Source organism: Limanda limanda, chromosome 16, assembly GCF_963576545.1.
Source record: "Limanda limanda chromosome 16, fLimLim1.1, whole genome shotgun sequence".
In the NCBI taxonomy this organism is placed as follows: Eukaryota; Metazoa; Chordata; class Actinopteri; order Pleuronectiformes; family Pleuronectidae; genus Limanda; species Limanda limanda.
In genome coordinates, this window is record NC_083651.1 from 11,359,042 (window position 1) to 11,374,850 (window position 15,809).

A 15,809-nucleotide genomic window follows, 5' to 3' on the forward strand; every position below is an offset into this window, starting at 1 on the left:
CAGTTTTGAGTGTTAATTAATGTATTTGTTAACAACTGTAGCTCCTCCTGTGGACATGCATGTGGAGGCTGCTGTATAAAGAACAAAAAGATGGTATCATACAGTTGTCATGACATAAAAAATGTCTTCATATGTGAAGTTATAGTTTATAAATGCTAAATGGGAGGGACAGTGAAGGGAATTTTGTTAGTTTCTCTGCAACATCTTGGTGACACAGTTTGTCTGAATTGTACCAAAGCTGCCAAAACAGCGTATGTTCCTGCCAAAACATCCACGCCAGTTTTTAAAGAAACAAAGAATTTCTCAATCATTCGTGATTAACCTAAAAATAACAACAGAAAGCAGAGAGAAACTGAAAGAATTACAGTAGAGACATAATTCAGCATTATATATGTCATATGAGTCATTATTTTTCTACACTTTTCCTGCACAGAAGAAAATGGTCTGAGTAGCTGATGTTGTCCAGTAGATGTTTTACATATGCATTTGAACAAAATCCCTCAAATAGGAGGTCATGCAGTTAAAAGTCCTCCAGCAAGCGGGTTAGGTCTCCAGCTGGGATCGAAATTACCTGAGATTTGTCTGTAATCAGCAGTTTCCCTTTATGGACAAATACAATCAGCAGTTTCCCTTTATGGACAAGTACTATGTTATTGTGTCAAATCAAGGAACACTGTTGTGTAACAAAAGTGAGATATTCTTTATTATTGAGTCGGTCGTACTCCTGGTCACAAAAAAAGTCAAATGAATTTCTAGATTAGTATATATAGTTTATCACTGATTACTGTAATTTTTTTAATTACATGTTTTCTTTTGTTTGACAGGGTAAAATCCCAATCGTCTCCTCAGCTCGACGAAGAGGAAAAACCTCAGAGGAGAGGTCAGTTTTCTATATTCATTCTGCATTAATTAAGTTTTAATATAAAAGTACACGTAGTGGTAACTTTGTTGTAGGTGCAACATTGACATCAGGCTGATATCAGGTTCTTATTGGCCTGTTTTTCGCCTCTTTGTGGTTGTTCAATGAAAGACTATGTACACATGTTGCACATGCACCTGACTGTAGGTGTGAACGTGCAGCCGGGGGGCATGGCCCACTGGCTGCTGGAGGAGCAGTTGAGGAGTGAGCGTGACAAGCAGGCCCGGGGTCAGAGGGCAGCGTCAGAGCTGGAGATGGAGCGCAGAAACATCCTCAACGCCATGAGATACAGAGAGCCGGAGAGAGGTTGGCTCGGCCCTCCAAGCTCCGCCCTCTCAGTTTTAATCAACCAAAAAAATCAGTTTTTAATTTGAATTTTTTGTTCAGCTGATCAATCACTTGTGATATTTAACCTAATCAAGATGTAGCTTCTTGATTATGGCCAGAAAATTACACGGAAAAAATGTACTGATTGATTATAATGGGATGGATTTAATGCTTTTTGCAGCCGTGATTTCAAAATGTATAAAGAAATCGTCTGTTCTTATGCTGCTGCTCGTTCATTCATAATAATGATTATTTCCAATTTCTCTTCCCCTCTCAAGTTGTGATCTTATTTCATGAAAGCTTCTGATTTTATCCAGTGTAATGTTTGGTTCCTCTCTGTGGGTGCAGTGACAGGTGGAGGTGGACTAGATGAGAGGAAGGGACTGCAGCCCCTGACGCCTGCTGAGCTGGAGCGGCAGCAGATCCTGGACGAGATGAAGAAGAAAGCACCGCTGCTGACGGACAACAGCTGGATCCGCCAGCGCAACGCTGCCACGGCCGCCAACAAGGAGAGTGACCTGCCACCCATGCGCAGGTAAAGTCCACCCAGCAAGTAATCCCATCTCTGTTGTGTGATGAAGGCTTTTGGCTTTTTAAACCCACTAAAAATTCAGTTAAAGGTTCAGTGTGTAGAATTTAGTGACATCTAGTGGTGAAGTTGCATGTTGCAGCTGAACAACCCTCACCTCACCCCTCCCTTCCAAACATGATAGAGAACCTGTGGTAGCCTTCAGTTGTCTTAAAAACCTAAAAGGTGTTAGTTTGTCTAGTTTGGGCTACTGTAAAAAAAAACATAAAAACATGTCTCCCTTCTACCTAAATCTTACACACTGAAGCTTTAATTTTAAAAGAAAACATTTATTCGTCTGGCTGCCACTCTGACCCTGCCCTGGCTAAATGGGTTGCACCTTGAGTGAGTAGATATCAAATGAAACTGCTGCCGCAGGTTGCAGATGGTAGCCAGACGCCTTAAATGGCTCTACTAACCGGCTTACTTGGGCGTGGCGTGGATTGGCTTTGCAGGGGCGACTCTCTTGACAACTTGGACTCCTACAACTCATGGCGCTCGTCATGGACACCCAGGAGCAACTCTTACGTCCAAAATTACGCCCGGCCTCACTCTGCCCTCTCCGGCAGCTCTTCTGTTTACGGTGGCGGACAGGTGCCCCAGAGGCCCACTTCCTCCACCCTGCCCTCCTCCTACTCCATGGGCTCCCTTCGAGGCGGGGCAGGAACCCCCTCGACCCCCTGGTCCCGGCAGACCCCTTCTCCCACGCCCTCCTCTCAGTCCCCCACCACCTCTCCGGAGCCCATGTCCGAGGCCGGTGCCCTTCAGCAGCAGAGCAGGTAAAATGGCTGCTTCGCCTAACACTCCCAACAAGCTGCGTCATCCTATCACTGGTATACTGGGTTTTAAAGCATAGTCAAAGTGGTGGTGTTGTTGTTAAACCATAACTCTGTTGAGGGGGGGAGCGGTGAACGGGTTTCTTGAATCTTCATCTTTCTTAATATGTGTTAAGTGTTGTAAAATAAGTTGTTGCATTTGATATTGAATTATGTGACATGATCTATACCCTCACCCTTTATTCCAGATATACACATCCAGCATGTATATATATATACTGTGTGTGTGTGTGTGTGTGTGCGTGTGCGTGTGAGAAAAGACACATCATTTTTGGCAATGTTTTAAAATGATTACCTCAAATCTTTTTCAGAGCTAAATATACATATATATTCTTCATTAAAACAATATTAAAGAAATATTGTCATTATACAAGTAATTCACCAGTTTACCCATTGTATACCAGTGTGCTATGTGTATGTGTTAACATTAATACATGAGTCTTGCACTCGTGCTCGGCTCTGGAATCACAGCTGTACGTTCTGTAACCCAGGTCAGTGAGTGGCAAGAAAATCTGTACGTTCTGTGACAGCCCTCTGGGGAAGGGAGCGGCCATGATCATCGAGTCCCTCGGGCTCTGTTATCATTTGACCTGCTTCAAGGTGAGAGCTGGGCTCCCGGCCGCCTCGGAGCACATCTGCAGCACGACTCTTCACCAATCCTCCAAAAACTATCCTGATCACCTCCAGACTTTCTTTGTTTCCCTCTTGTTTCCAACCTGTTGCATCTGGAGGTCCTGATCCCTAACAGTAGATCTTCTGTGCCGAAGCCTGACAAACTAATCAACCCCTCACGTTGTTTATTTCTGTGAAAGACGACTCGAATGTTTTTTGTCTGTTGACTTTGATCCTCTTCTTCCCTCACTTTTTCCTCTTCCTGTACATACATTTAAGGTACTTCTCTCTCTCTCTGTCCTCATCCCTCCGCCTGTGGACTCAGACACTTCTTTGCAGCTTTAACTGAGCTGAGCAGGTCTCTAACTCTCCCCTCTGCTAAACCTCCGCAGTGTATCGACTGTACGGCTAACCTCGGAGGATCGGAAGCCGGCGCTGAAGTCAGGATACGAAACAAGCAGCTCTTCTGTAACTCTTGCTACATGCGATTCAAAAGTGAGTCTTTGAGGAACCCCACCAACACCAAGACGTGATGTGTTTTTATTGAAGTCTAATGTTCCTGCTCGTTTCCTTTCAGCCGGCCTGCCAACCTCTATGTGACGTCCTCCAGCAGATTGATGAAGAGACTACTTGTGACAACAACCCATGAACATCGGAGCCGTCGCAAACAGCTGGAAACACTTGGCTCGTTCCCACTTCCATTACCGACTCTAGAAAACTCCCTTTTGTCTCATTGAGCAGAATCATGTTTTGTGTTTTTACAGTGTGCGATTGAGAGGGTGTAAGCTTGCAAAGACGTTATCTACTTTAACACGTTTATATCGTATTAAGTATTACAGCTGTGCAAAGTGTAAGGGTTGTGCATGCACTAGAGATTTTTTTCAATGTTTTAGCCGCGAAACTAGCCGAGCAATAAACAGACTTTAAGATCCCACAGGCGGGGGGCTGTCATATGAGACAGATTTTCAAGATATCGAGAGAGACCCCTGCAGGATCGTCCTCTTCCTTCTCGTTTTCACGCTTTTGTTTTGTTTTCTGCTGAATCTCGTGGTTATAACATGTCTTTCAGCCAAGGTGTTCTCGTCATGTGTATGTGCCTTTTTCATTGGTAACAGGGAGAAGTGATTAAGATTAACAGAATTATTTCAAAATATATTTAAAAAGAGAAACTTCTGCTCGTATAGCACTTGTCTGGAGTTATCGCTGATAGATGGAGGATTGTACACAGAAGCAGGTTTCCATGTGAAGATTATATATATCCTATTGAATGGCATTGAGGCAAAATGGCAACATTTGTAAATAAAACGACTAAATCCTCACCCCGTGCTTTTGTTTTTGTTGGGATTGTGTAATCCTTTTGTGGTGATATTCAGGTATAGCCTATGATGCAAGGCTTTTCCTGCCTCTGTGATCAGAAATCATTATACTCATCTTTCTCTGTCCGTCCCTCTCATTCTCCGTCTCTCGGTAGCGCTCATTCGAAATGAAAGGAATTTCAATGAGCCTTTGTGCGAAGGTTCAGAGGACCTGCCTGCTTTGTGCTATCCAAAGCCAATTTGTCATGCATATTTCATTCAGTGTGCATGCATTACATTTGATTACACATTGATAGGCTATCTCCTTAATGCATTCTGTCTTTCGAGCTCCTATTGCATATTCATACGAGTAGAAGAGCACATAGTCTGCAGCCCCCTCAATGTGTTTGGGCAGCAAAGGTACGGAATTGTCCTCATTTACCACAAATGGGAGCAAGCTCAACTGAAGCAATAAATGGAAATAAGCTGGACCCGAGCATAAATTGGCTCCGTATTGTGAAGCACAAACAGCCCCCGGAGGCAGACCTCTCAAATTCCCCGATTCCATTTTTAGATTTTTCTTGGTGCTCCTGTTGAGGAGAGGAGAGACAGAGATCTTAATCCTCGTGCTTGGGGAAACAGGAACGGCCTGAATGGCACCGAGCAGAGCCGACTGGCTGGGAAATATAAAACCTTTCGGGATAAGTATCCCTGTCTTTTCCTTCCAAAGCCGAGGCCGCAACCAGCCTGTATGGAAAGGCTTTGACGTGGAGAATCAAACAGCTTCTCTGTGTGTGTCTGTGGGCTTACAGAGAAACTATGCTCGGCTGCTCAGAAGAATAACGTCCACAAAAAGATGGAACACAGATGGAAGGTCCCAGATAAGAAAGCATGCTCTGCCCTCCATCCTCTTTTTTCTTTGTGCCGCCCGCTCACTTGGAGAAAGATTACCCGCTTCTCAGGTGATTTTTCAAGCGGGCCCACGAAGATTCAACTCATTTTCACCTCACAATCAACACACAAGAACGAGTCATGCTCCATTTCCACGACAAAGAATCTGTTGGAGATTTGTTGGGCTTGGACCAACCAATAGGGGGCACTGTGATCTAGGCTTAAAATGATCTTCATTAAGCTGCAGCTGGATGAAAACGTTGCACTTCAATGCATTGTCATTTAGCATTAAAGACTTTATAAGGAGGAGAGACAATGCGTCGTCATGAATGCGAATTTGACGACAGTAATTTAAAAACATGATTTTGTGTCTTAGTTTGTGAATGTATCATAAATGAGACCAAAATAACTCGGAAAGCGTCAATCTGTGGTTTTGCTCCTCTGTGCCACAGTCTCAACTGGAGCCATCGTGTTCATCAGGTTTTATGTCCATCTTCTGCCTTGTAAACCTTGTATCTCAAAAAACACTGTGAGGCAATTTCATCAAATTTGGTGCAAATGTTCACATGGATTTAATGATGAATTCGTTAGACTGCATCGAGTCACTCTGAACTTAAATTTTCCCAAACATGATCCATCAGAAATTTCCGCCATAAAATTGGCATTAGAATTTAATAGTCTAACATCAAGGTTAATGTCACCTATAGGTATAAGTATCTTTTTCAACATTATAACACAATATCGCATATTCCTTGATTCCTTGACTCAAATTTGGCAGGAAAAATGGCTAAAGAATGAGCTGATGAGACACTTAATTACTGGTGGTGGTAAATGACCAGTCTAGCATTGGAAGGTAAATCTTAAATTTCCCATCATCAGTCCATCATTTGGAAGAGCTGCTGTTGTTTTGGCAGAATAGAAAGGCTTCTTTTAAAAACTCCACTTTATCCAGTTGAGTCTAGTCTGTAATCGAACATGATTAACATTGAGTCTCATCTCTATATAACAGTGTCCGTGACAGTAACAGCATCTCTATGATTCAGTTCCACCGGTTGGGACAAGATGAAATTAATTTGATTTACATTTGCTGACGATCCACTTGGACTTTTCCTGTCGCAGCCTCGGACGAATACATAGTATTTAATTTGGTTTTAAAGTTGTGGCTGATCTGTGTGACTGACCTGACACAGCCAGGGTCACAGGGACAGTAACCATAAAAGAGGCAGACATTTCCACATGTCACGGTATGACAGCTAATGTAATCAGCAGCATTAACGTTATTGTGCTCAGGCCTCTGATCTTGTGCCTGCTGCATAATGAACCCTACTGGCCTGGACAATGTTGGGCCGATTCAGCACAAAAAACTGCAGATTCATATTGATCTCCTCAATGCAGCGTGTGGATGTAAGTTCAGCATCTTTGCCCCATCTATGCGGCAGCAGTCTGATTCCTCAATTTGAGATGCTTCTCTTTCATTTATGTGCTCTTCTAAACACGGTTTTCTGATGGTGAATCATCCTTCCGATCTTTTGTGGTTTTATTGCTGATGATAAATATTCTTTGTGAGCAGTTTTCTACATGCCCGGGCCTGCCGTCATGAAAGCGGTAGTCATGACAGCAGGGGGGTTTAATCAAAGTTCAAATATTATTTCGACTTTTAACTCACGTACGACCTAAGTCGACAGTATTTTCTTTACCGGCGTCTTAAATAAGCTGCACCTCCTGCTATTAGAAGGATGCTTTTTGCAATTAAGAGGAGCCATCAGGCACTTATTCACCTGCAGATAAACTGAAGCTATAATTAGTCGTGTAATTGCAGATACCGTCTCTCTAGATCTGTTGCCATGGCTTGCAGGCGTCATGCATGCAGCTCCAAGCTTTGTCATGACTTCAATTAACCGCAGGGATTATAGGAAAATGGAGTGTGTGCAAACCTGTAAATTCCCAACACATGAGGGGGACTCTGTTATTCTCATTCATAGAAGCAGAGCACAACTTGTTTTTCGCAGATGATCATTAAAGTAAACCAAATGCAGGAGGAAAAGGAAACAAAAGTAAGTGTTTCTGTCTTCGTCCCCCCTCTGCATGCAAGAGGACTCCATGCAGCCATGTAGGAAAGTTAACATCTGCGATTTCCCTTTAGTGACCTTAAAGAGCGCTCTGATTTATTTTTGTTCCTCTATTTAGCGGCTGAGGAGGGAACAAGCATCACTGGCGATGAAATGCATTGGAGTCGCTTTTGCAGTTGGCGGGGGAAGAGAAAACGAGAAGTGAAAGTGTTACATGACTCTGGAATGATAAGACTGCACGGTCACAGCTGGGACACCCTGCTTGAGACTTCATTATGCCCGAGGTGACGTGGGACCAACTTTTCTGTCCTCATATTAATTCATCCTGCTCCAGTCCCATACTGGCGAGGATGAGTGGGAATACTGATTCTGGCTAAAAGCGTTCTCCACTTTCTAGCGGGTGTTGCGGAGTGTTCACATCAGGGGAAGATCAACAGAGGAGAGAAACCATTTGCTGAGACTGAATAATATCCAATGTATCAATGTGCCAAATATTACCCTGTTAATTTTTCTATTTGGAGTCTGGATACTGTTGCACTGAACATGAAAGCTGCTTCCCGGCCTGCTCCATCTGTTCCGCCATCATCCATGCATCTTTGGGTGCATGTCATCTTTTCAACACAGTCAAATTGATAAAAGTAGTAGTTTTTTCTTCTGTAAGAGTTACAGCAGCAGCCATGATGGTTCACCACGAGTCCACGACCACAGTGCCTGTCTGTCACAATCTGACCGTGACGTCGTACCACAGCCCGGCACAGAGAGGTCATCTGTTACCCCGTTAATTAGAATTTCCTCACGGGGAAACTTAAAAGAGAGGATGCCACACTCGCAAACCTGCCCTTCATTTGATATCGGGAGATTCTGCTCCGCACGCATCACTACAAAGTCAGGTGGCATGATGGATGTCCTGTTTGTGCTCGTTTCCCACAACATCCAGCACCACAGTCCCTGACACAGAAATGTCTCCAACTAGTTTCCCAGAGTATTAATTGTCATGTTGGCAACAGTTGCATCCGATAAACTGAAAACTTTTTATCAGAGTTAACACAAAAAAACCTGTATCCACAGAGGACCCAAGAAAAATGCAGTATAGATAATAAGTAATAATAGTTAATGTTCCTTATGGGTTTTAAAGCTCTATTGTGATTCATACAGGAAGGAAATCACATATTGCACTTTAACTTCCAAACCTATACTAAAGCTAGAAAAAGAAAACCATTTAATATTGACCACCACACTGCAGCCAGGTTAATATGGTTATTTCAAAAACTGACAGAGAGGAATGTTTTCCTAACTGACTTGAGGTGAATTCAAGAAATATGATTGTTAACATTTGTTGTGTGTCAGAGTTAGATTTAGATATGAAGGACTTTTAATCTAAAAGTGCAGCTCCGGGAGCCATTAATCCTACAATAGGTGTCACAAGCCAAGGGCAAATAACAGTGTGTTAGTCTGTGTGTGTGTCTGTGGTGATGCAGCGGGGGCAGCATTGACAAAAGAGGAGCAGCGCCGTTAAATTCATCTGTGCCAGGACACTGTCACACACACTTCGTGCCTCAGGGAGCTGTGGAGAGTGTTTGTGACTGTGCATGAACGCCGCTCATTCACCGCTGGATGTAACGATGCTTTGTTCCACGCTCTCTCTCTCTCTCTCTGTCTGTGTCTCTGAGTAGCCATATGGGCGACTCAATAATCCTCTGGATCGTCTGAGGCCAACCTGAGGCCGAAACAGCTCTATGACAAACAGATTGACGGCAAAACCATTTACTGTCCTTGTTTCAGATGATGATGAAACAAATGACAATCACTCAGCTGCACAGTGTTGAATGTGCTCTTTGTTTTATACACTTTACTTTTCCCAACCTGAGAGATTCTGAGTATCTAAAAAACACAACTAGTAAAGCTTTCTCCCAACAGTTCATTAGTGGATTCATTGCTTTGTAATAATCCTTCTTTTTATTTCAGACTAAAATAGGATATTTCAGTGGAACTCCCACCACTTTAGACAGAACAGTGTATTGTGCAGATTACATAATGGTAAATGTGGAGTCCAGTTACTTTGGTTGCCAGCTTTGGAGATAATGCACTAGCTCATATTTTACATATCTAAATACCAAACCACTTTCATGCTGATATACACAAGTACAAGTATGTGCAGACATGGGCTGAGTGAGCGGGATTTTCAAGGTCCAAATAGCTATAATGAATATTTCTTACAACAATAAATCATATTTGAACATGACAGTGTGAATACAGATGACCCTACAGAGGATATTTACCTGAACCTCCCCTCTGCTTCCCAGAGCAATTTTTAGCTCTGACCCACAAGTTTGCTGTTATGACTCTGGCGCAGCGCCGGCCCGAGGCATAAACAAACTAAGCAGCCGCTCAGGGTCTCGTAGCCATCAGGGGCCCCCATATAAATTGAAAATGTAAACTCTTGCTGGGTTTGTTCAGTTTAATTGTCATTTTAATATTTTACAGCCCCACTGATCAATATTTAAATATTAAAATTCGGTCAAAGAACCCTGTGTGACATTCTTATAGTGATGAACCCACAGAGAATCCCAACACTGAGAATTTACACCAAAACAATAACTCCAACTATGTTGTATAGTCTGCTATATTAGTTATTAGTTGCACTTTGTTTTTTGTGTGTGTTAAAATTTTGGGGGTAAAACCATTTAGAAAGACTTGAAAAACCCGAGCTTTTGGTGTCTGAGACTGGATCAAAATAATTATATCTTAGTTTGGAGAAATTACCTAAACCGTAACATAACAAAAAAATCGATTAATCTGTGTTGTAACCAGTGATTTTTAGTGTGTTATCAGCTGCTTTGGTGCATTTTAGCTTATTTTAGCTCCTTGCTTCTCTTGCACTGTGTGCTCACTCCACTCTCGTCAACACAGTTTCCAGCAGCTGCAAAAAAACTAAAATATTCCATAAGTTTACTGCTCTGGCTAAAAGTAGTTAAGTAGTTTTTGACCAGTATCAACTTTATTGGTTGGGTGGGTCCACGATATGTTCTTGTGCACACAATTTAGGATGTATACCACTCTGCTCAACTTGCTATTTTCCTGTCCAGTTCGAGTATAAGCACTGACATTATATGTAACTGTACATATTTGCACACTCCATTGCCAGTCTTTGTTATCAAGACTGATTTTAAATGCTTTAAGTAGTAGTCATTTGTTGTGTTTTAAATTTGGTGTGGGCCCACAAAGGGCTTAGTCATTCACACAAGCAGAACCAAAAGCGTCACTGTTTTAGTAGAAGAATATCAAAAGGAGTTTGCTGCCCACTCAACCTAGAAAGAGAAGTCTCCGTCATGAGTCAGATGCCTTTCTCCAACAGCTCAGCTCTTTCTTGGACTTGCTCTCAGGATAATCCCTGCAGCCACACTCAGCGAAAGATAAAGCAGGAAATAGATCTGATAGTGTTTCTTCCTCTCTCTGGCCTGATAAGCTCTTAAACCAAATTAACACTGTTGTGTCAGTATGATTGATCTTTTTTTTCTTTCGTTCCTTTAATGATGTGTAAAGACAACGTTGATGAGGACAAATCAGGATAAAGCATCTTTTTTTCAGTGCATCTGAGACATCAAGTGAATCTGTTGCCTGACTATTATTCAAACAAATACGTGTACGTTTTTAGAAACACATGTTTTTGTCTGCACTACTCCAATTAGTCAGGATGCAGCTTTGACTAATATCTGGCTTCTGGCTCTTCACCTCATACATTTTTGACAGGTATTGATTCTCTCAGAGAGAATGAACGACCATTGATTGGTCTTGCTGTTTGTCATTTTTACCTTTTAGAGCTCCAGACGCTGCCGTCTTCCTCAGGCAAAGAGAGCTCTGACAAACAACTGTTGCTTCTTTTTGGCGGTGGAAAAATCCAACCACCAAGAACAATAAACATCCTTCAATTCATTTTCCATTACACATCCTTCTATTAGAATCTCCATTTACCCTGACCTTAATGTGCATGTCTTTGGACTGTGGAAGGAATCCAGAGTACACGGAGGAAACTCCACTCTGACATGGGGAGAACATGCAAACTTCAGACAGAAAGAACAGGGATTCAAAATGGAAATATTCATGCACAACTAAATTCTTGCAAGAACCAATTATGATTCTCTTTTGTTTTGGTTGTGTTGTCCTCCTGTGATTGGTCTTGAGTCAGGGATTCATGATCAGCTTTAATTATAACTAATCAAAAGGTAGAGAAAGTAATTCTGACTATAAATGAGTATGCCAGCAAATGACTAAACCACAAGGCTGGAACAATACTCAAATTCCGGAAAAAATATCACACTGGATATAAAACCATTGTGCATTTACAGCGGCTCATACAATCTCCTGCCTGAGTCTACCTCTCACTGACTCCGTGTCTCCATGACAAAACACAAGACTGTGCGGTGAATAGATTCCTGAAAAGGCAGCGGGCAAGAAGACGAGACTTCGCCACAAGCCGGCAATATTTTATCTGAAAAGCGCCGCTGGAACACAAAGCTGTCAGTCCAGCCTTTTGTTTGTGGTCTATTCAACATCATTATCTCCCTCGCGGAGCTGTAATCACTGTATGGTGAATAGCTTTCCACAACCCGTTATTTCCTGCCCTGAACGCTCCTTGTTCTGTTTGTGCTGCGGCGGAGGAGCTCAGCCGCTGTCAATATATTGATATTAACGGTTTTGATGGAAACACTGGAGCAGGTTTTGTCCCCTTGCCATGTATATACAAAGAATGGAAATGGACGTCAATAAGGAATTTGAGGATGAAATGGTCCTGACGTATTGAATACTTGACTTGAGCTGCATTTACTGAGGAGAAAAGAGCCGTGATAGCAGCAGCAAGCTGTTCAACCGTTCAGGATGAGGTTTCTGAAAGAACACATTGTTCAGATTTTCTACTGTCAGCCACAAAGCGGTGCAATTTGGACTTTAAGGCTACACAGTTCAACTTTTTAGTGCTGTTGCCCTGAAGTCCCAGGCGAAAAGGACACAGCTACGCCAGCTGCTATCTTCTTCATACTTGACTGCAGGCCCGGGGGGATGAAGCTGGAGCTGGAACAGGGACCTCCCTCTGGGATTCCTCCACAGCCCTCGCTCCTACATCACTGTTTGACAATTTGTTTGCTATGGATGAATGCTCGTCATTCATATTCACATTGTGAGGGCTGTCCGTGCAGAGGGAAATAACATTTTAATAACTTTGCTTCTTATATCATTGTAAATTCAAAGGAGAAAACAAAAGCTTTGCCATTGCTCCAGTGTGCACAAAGCTGAATAAAAGACATTCCAGCTCAGGGGCCAAAGGGGAAAACCCTCTGCACTCTGTTGTATTTTATTAGTCGCCATGTCCCGTCTCTCCTTCCTCAAAGTCTGGTTTGCAAACTATAATCTCGCTTGAATCAACATCCCTGAGAACATGTTGTTTTAACTAACCCAGGTTCCCTCATTACGCTGACCTGCTGATAGATATGACTTCAAATTCCACGGTTGGAAAACAAAGTGATACTCAGACCACCAGCTGTCCCGGTCATGTCCTCCCCCTTCTTTATTGTCAGTCATTACCTCTGTTCATCATTAAACCCTGTAAGTGCTCCAGAGTCATGCAAAGAGCAAAGGAGCAAAGCTGGGCTTATTACAGTGTTTGACTTATTAACTTACTAATGGCCTGGGTGTTTGCTCTAGGTTATCATGAAAACATCACTTAAGTCCCTTTGTCTCTAAACTCAATTTCATGCTCTCCTGAGCTGATGCTTAATGTCCTAAGGACGAAGAGATATGAAGCGGGTGGATCATTCCTGTGCCACGCTGCAAACATGTGCCGTTACTCTGACTGTGAAGGAAAAACACGCTCAGGCGGAAAAACTGGACCGATGGAAATGTCAGTGTCAGGGGTTTTAAGCCTGTTGATCTTTAAGAGATCTGCTGCTGAGGTACAAACTTCCCCTCATCCACTTATTCCTTAACCACTCAAACTGAAAATACTAGTACATTGAAATATTAGGAAAGGCGGCAGAGTTGTGCACATCATGTGCTGTCCTATCTAGTTCATGTCCACTTCAATCAATCAGACTTTATTTGTATAGCTCTTTTCATACAAATAATATAACAAAGGGCCTCACTGAACAATAGCAATGAAAACATTATCACTCATCCCTCCAACCATGCACACAGTAAAACAATAATTATGGTAGCTGAGGAAACATGATTGTGTTTCTCATTTATTTGAAATGAGAAAACACAGAAGGAAGGTGAACAAATATAGATAACACAACAAAAGAGATGAGAAATAGATAAAATAATCAAACGCTTAAAGAGGGGATTAAAAAGTGAGGTATTAAAGTGAAAACAATTCAGAGAAAGTAAATTCATTAGACAGTATTCAATAACAAATAGACAAAAAAATTATAAACATATAAAATAAGTCGAAATTGGATTACAAAACCAATTAAATATGTCTTGAGTTTGCATTTAAATTAAAATGCAGTTCAAAGCATAATTTCAATAAAGTTTTATAGCTTTCATTTATATTTTGTATTGAGTGTGAAGAGGAAAGTTTACTCTTGTTTGTACATTTGTTTCAATAACATGTTTGTTTATTTAACAACTAACTACCAATGTAGTCTCAGTTAAAAAGGAAAGTACTTATTGACATTGACGTGTCAGAGATTAAAAAAGAATTATAAAATTTTCGTATCGACGGATTTTTAACGAAACATCTACAATTATGCACAAATGCACACAAGTTAAGTATTGTCATTTTTCCAAAAGTTGTGCAAAAATATGATGAATGTTGTTTCTCATTTAAACTGTGCAAAACTTTAATTGTCCGTTAAATTCCAATGTCTTTACATTTACAATCCTTTATACACGATATATTTCCTTTTTGCTTTGTAAATAATACTATTAATATACAGGACTGTCTCAGAAAATTAGAATATTGTGATAAAGTTCTTTATTTTCTGTAATGCAATTAAAAAAACAAAAATGTCATGCATTCTGGATTCATTACAAATCAACTGAAATATTGCAAGCCTTTTATTCTTTTAATATTGCTGATTATGGCTTACAGCTTAAGAAAACTCAAATATCCTATCTCTAAATATTAGAATATCATGAAAAAGTATACTAGTAGGGTATTCAACTAATCACTTGAATCGTCTAATTAACTCGAAACACCTGCAAGGGTTTCCTGAGCCTTGAAAAACACTCAGCTTGGTTCAGTAAACTAAATCACAAGTATGGGGAAGACTGCTGATCTGACTGCTGTCCAGAGGACCATCATTGACACCCTCCATCAGGAGGGTAAGACACAAAAAGAAATTTCTCAAAGAGCAAGCTGTTCACAGAGTGCAGGTTCAAAGCACATCCACAAAAAGTCTGTTGGAAGGGGGAAATGTGGCAGGAAACGCTACACAACCAAGAGAGATGACCGCAGCCTTAACCGCATTGTGAAGAAGGGTCGCTTCCAGAATTTGGGGGAGCTTCAAAGACAGTGGACTGAAGCTGGAGTCCAGGTATCAAAAGCCACTGTTCACAGACGTGTCCGGGAAATGGGCTACAATAGCCGTATTCCCATGGTCAAGCCACTTCTGAACTCAAGACAACGGAAGAAGCGTCTGACTTGGGCTATGGAAAAGAAGCACTGGGCAGTTGCAGAGTGGTCCAAAGTCCTCTTTTCAGACGAAAGCAAGTGTTGTATTTCATTTGGAAGTCAAGGCGCCAGAGTCTGGAGAAAGGCTGGAGAGGAGCAAAATCCAAGTTGCTTGAAATCCAGTGTGAAGTTCCCACAGTCAGTGATGGTTTGGGGAGCCATGTCAGCTGCTGGTGTTGGTCCACTGTGTTTCATCAAGTCCAGAGTAAATGCAGCTGTGTACCAAGAGATTTTAGAGCACTACATGCTTCCGTCTGCTGAAAAGCTCTATGGAGATGAGGATTTCATTTTCCAGCATGATCTGGCACCTGCCCACAGTGCCAAAACCACCAGTAACTGGTGTACTGACCATGGCATTACTGTCCTCGATTGGCCTGCCAATTCCCCTGACCTGAACCCCATAGAGAATTTGTGGGGTATTATGAAGAAGAAGCTGAAAGACACCAGACCCAACAATGCAAATGAGCTAAAGGCCGCTGTTGAAGCATCCTGGGCATCCATAAACCCTAAGCAATGCCACAGGCTGATTGCCTCCATGCCCCGCCGCATTGATGCAGTAATCCGTGCAAAAGGATTCCCAACCAAGTACTGAGTGCATTAATGGACATTTTCAAATGTTTGATTTT

The 15,809-nt window shown here is 41.9% G+C and overlaps 1 protein-coding gene across 5 annotated transcripts in view; it reads left to right on the plus strand.

The window, feature by feature from the left end:
* Window positions 1-4,581, plus strand: part of lmo7a (LIM domain 7a) — a 35,860-nt gene extending 31,279 nt beyond the window's left edge. For 4 of the 5 annotated variants that reach the window (XM_061089176.1, XM_061089179.1, XM_061089180.1 and 1 more), the window contains 7 exons: window positions 825-880; window positions 1,067-1,225; window positions 1,595-1,781; window positions 2,270-2,593; window positions 3,142-3,250; window positions 3,655-3,757; window positions 3,840-4,581. In XM_061089176.1, coding sequence (XP_060945159.1) covers window positions 825-880; window positions 1,067-1,225; window positions 1,595-1,781; window positions 2,270-2,593; window positions 3,142-3,250; window positions 3,655-3,757; window positions 3,840-3,862 — 961 coding nt within the window. In that variant the 3' untranslated portion in view covers window positions 3,863-4,581. The remainder of the gene's footprint in view (window positions 1-824; window positions 881-1,066; window positions 1,226-1,594; window positions 1,782-2,269; window positions 2,594-3,141; window positions 3,251-3,654; window positions 3,758-3,839) is intronic. The other variant, XM_061089181.1, reaches the window with a different exon arrangement.
* Window positions 4,582-15,809: the final 11,228 nt, after the last annotated feature.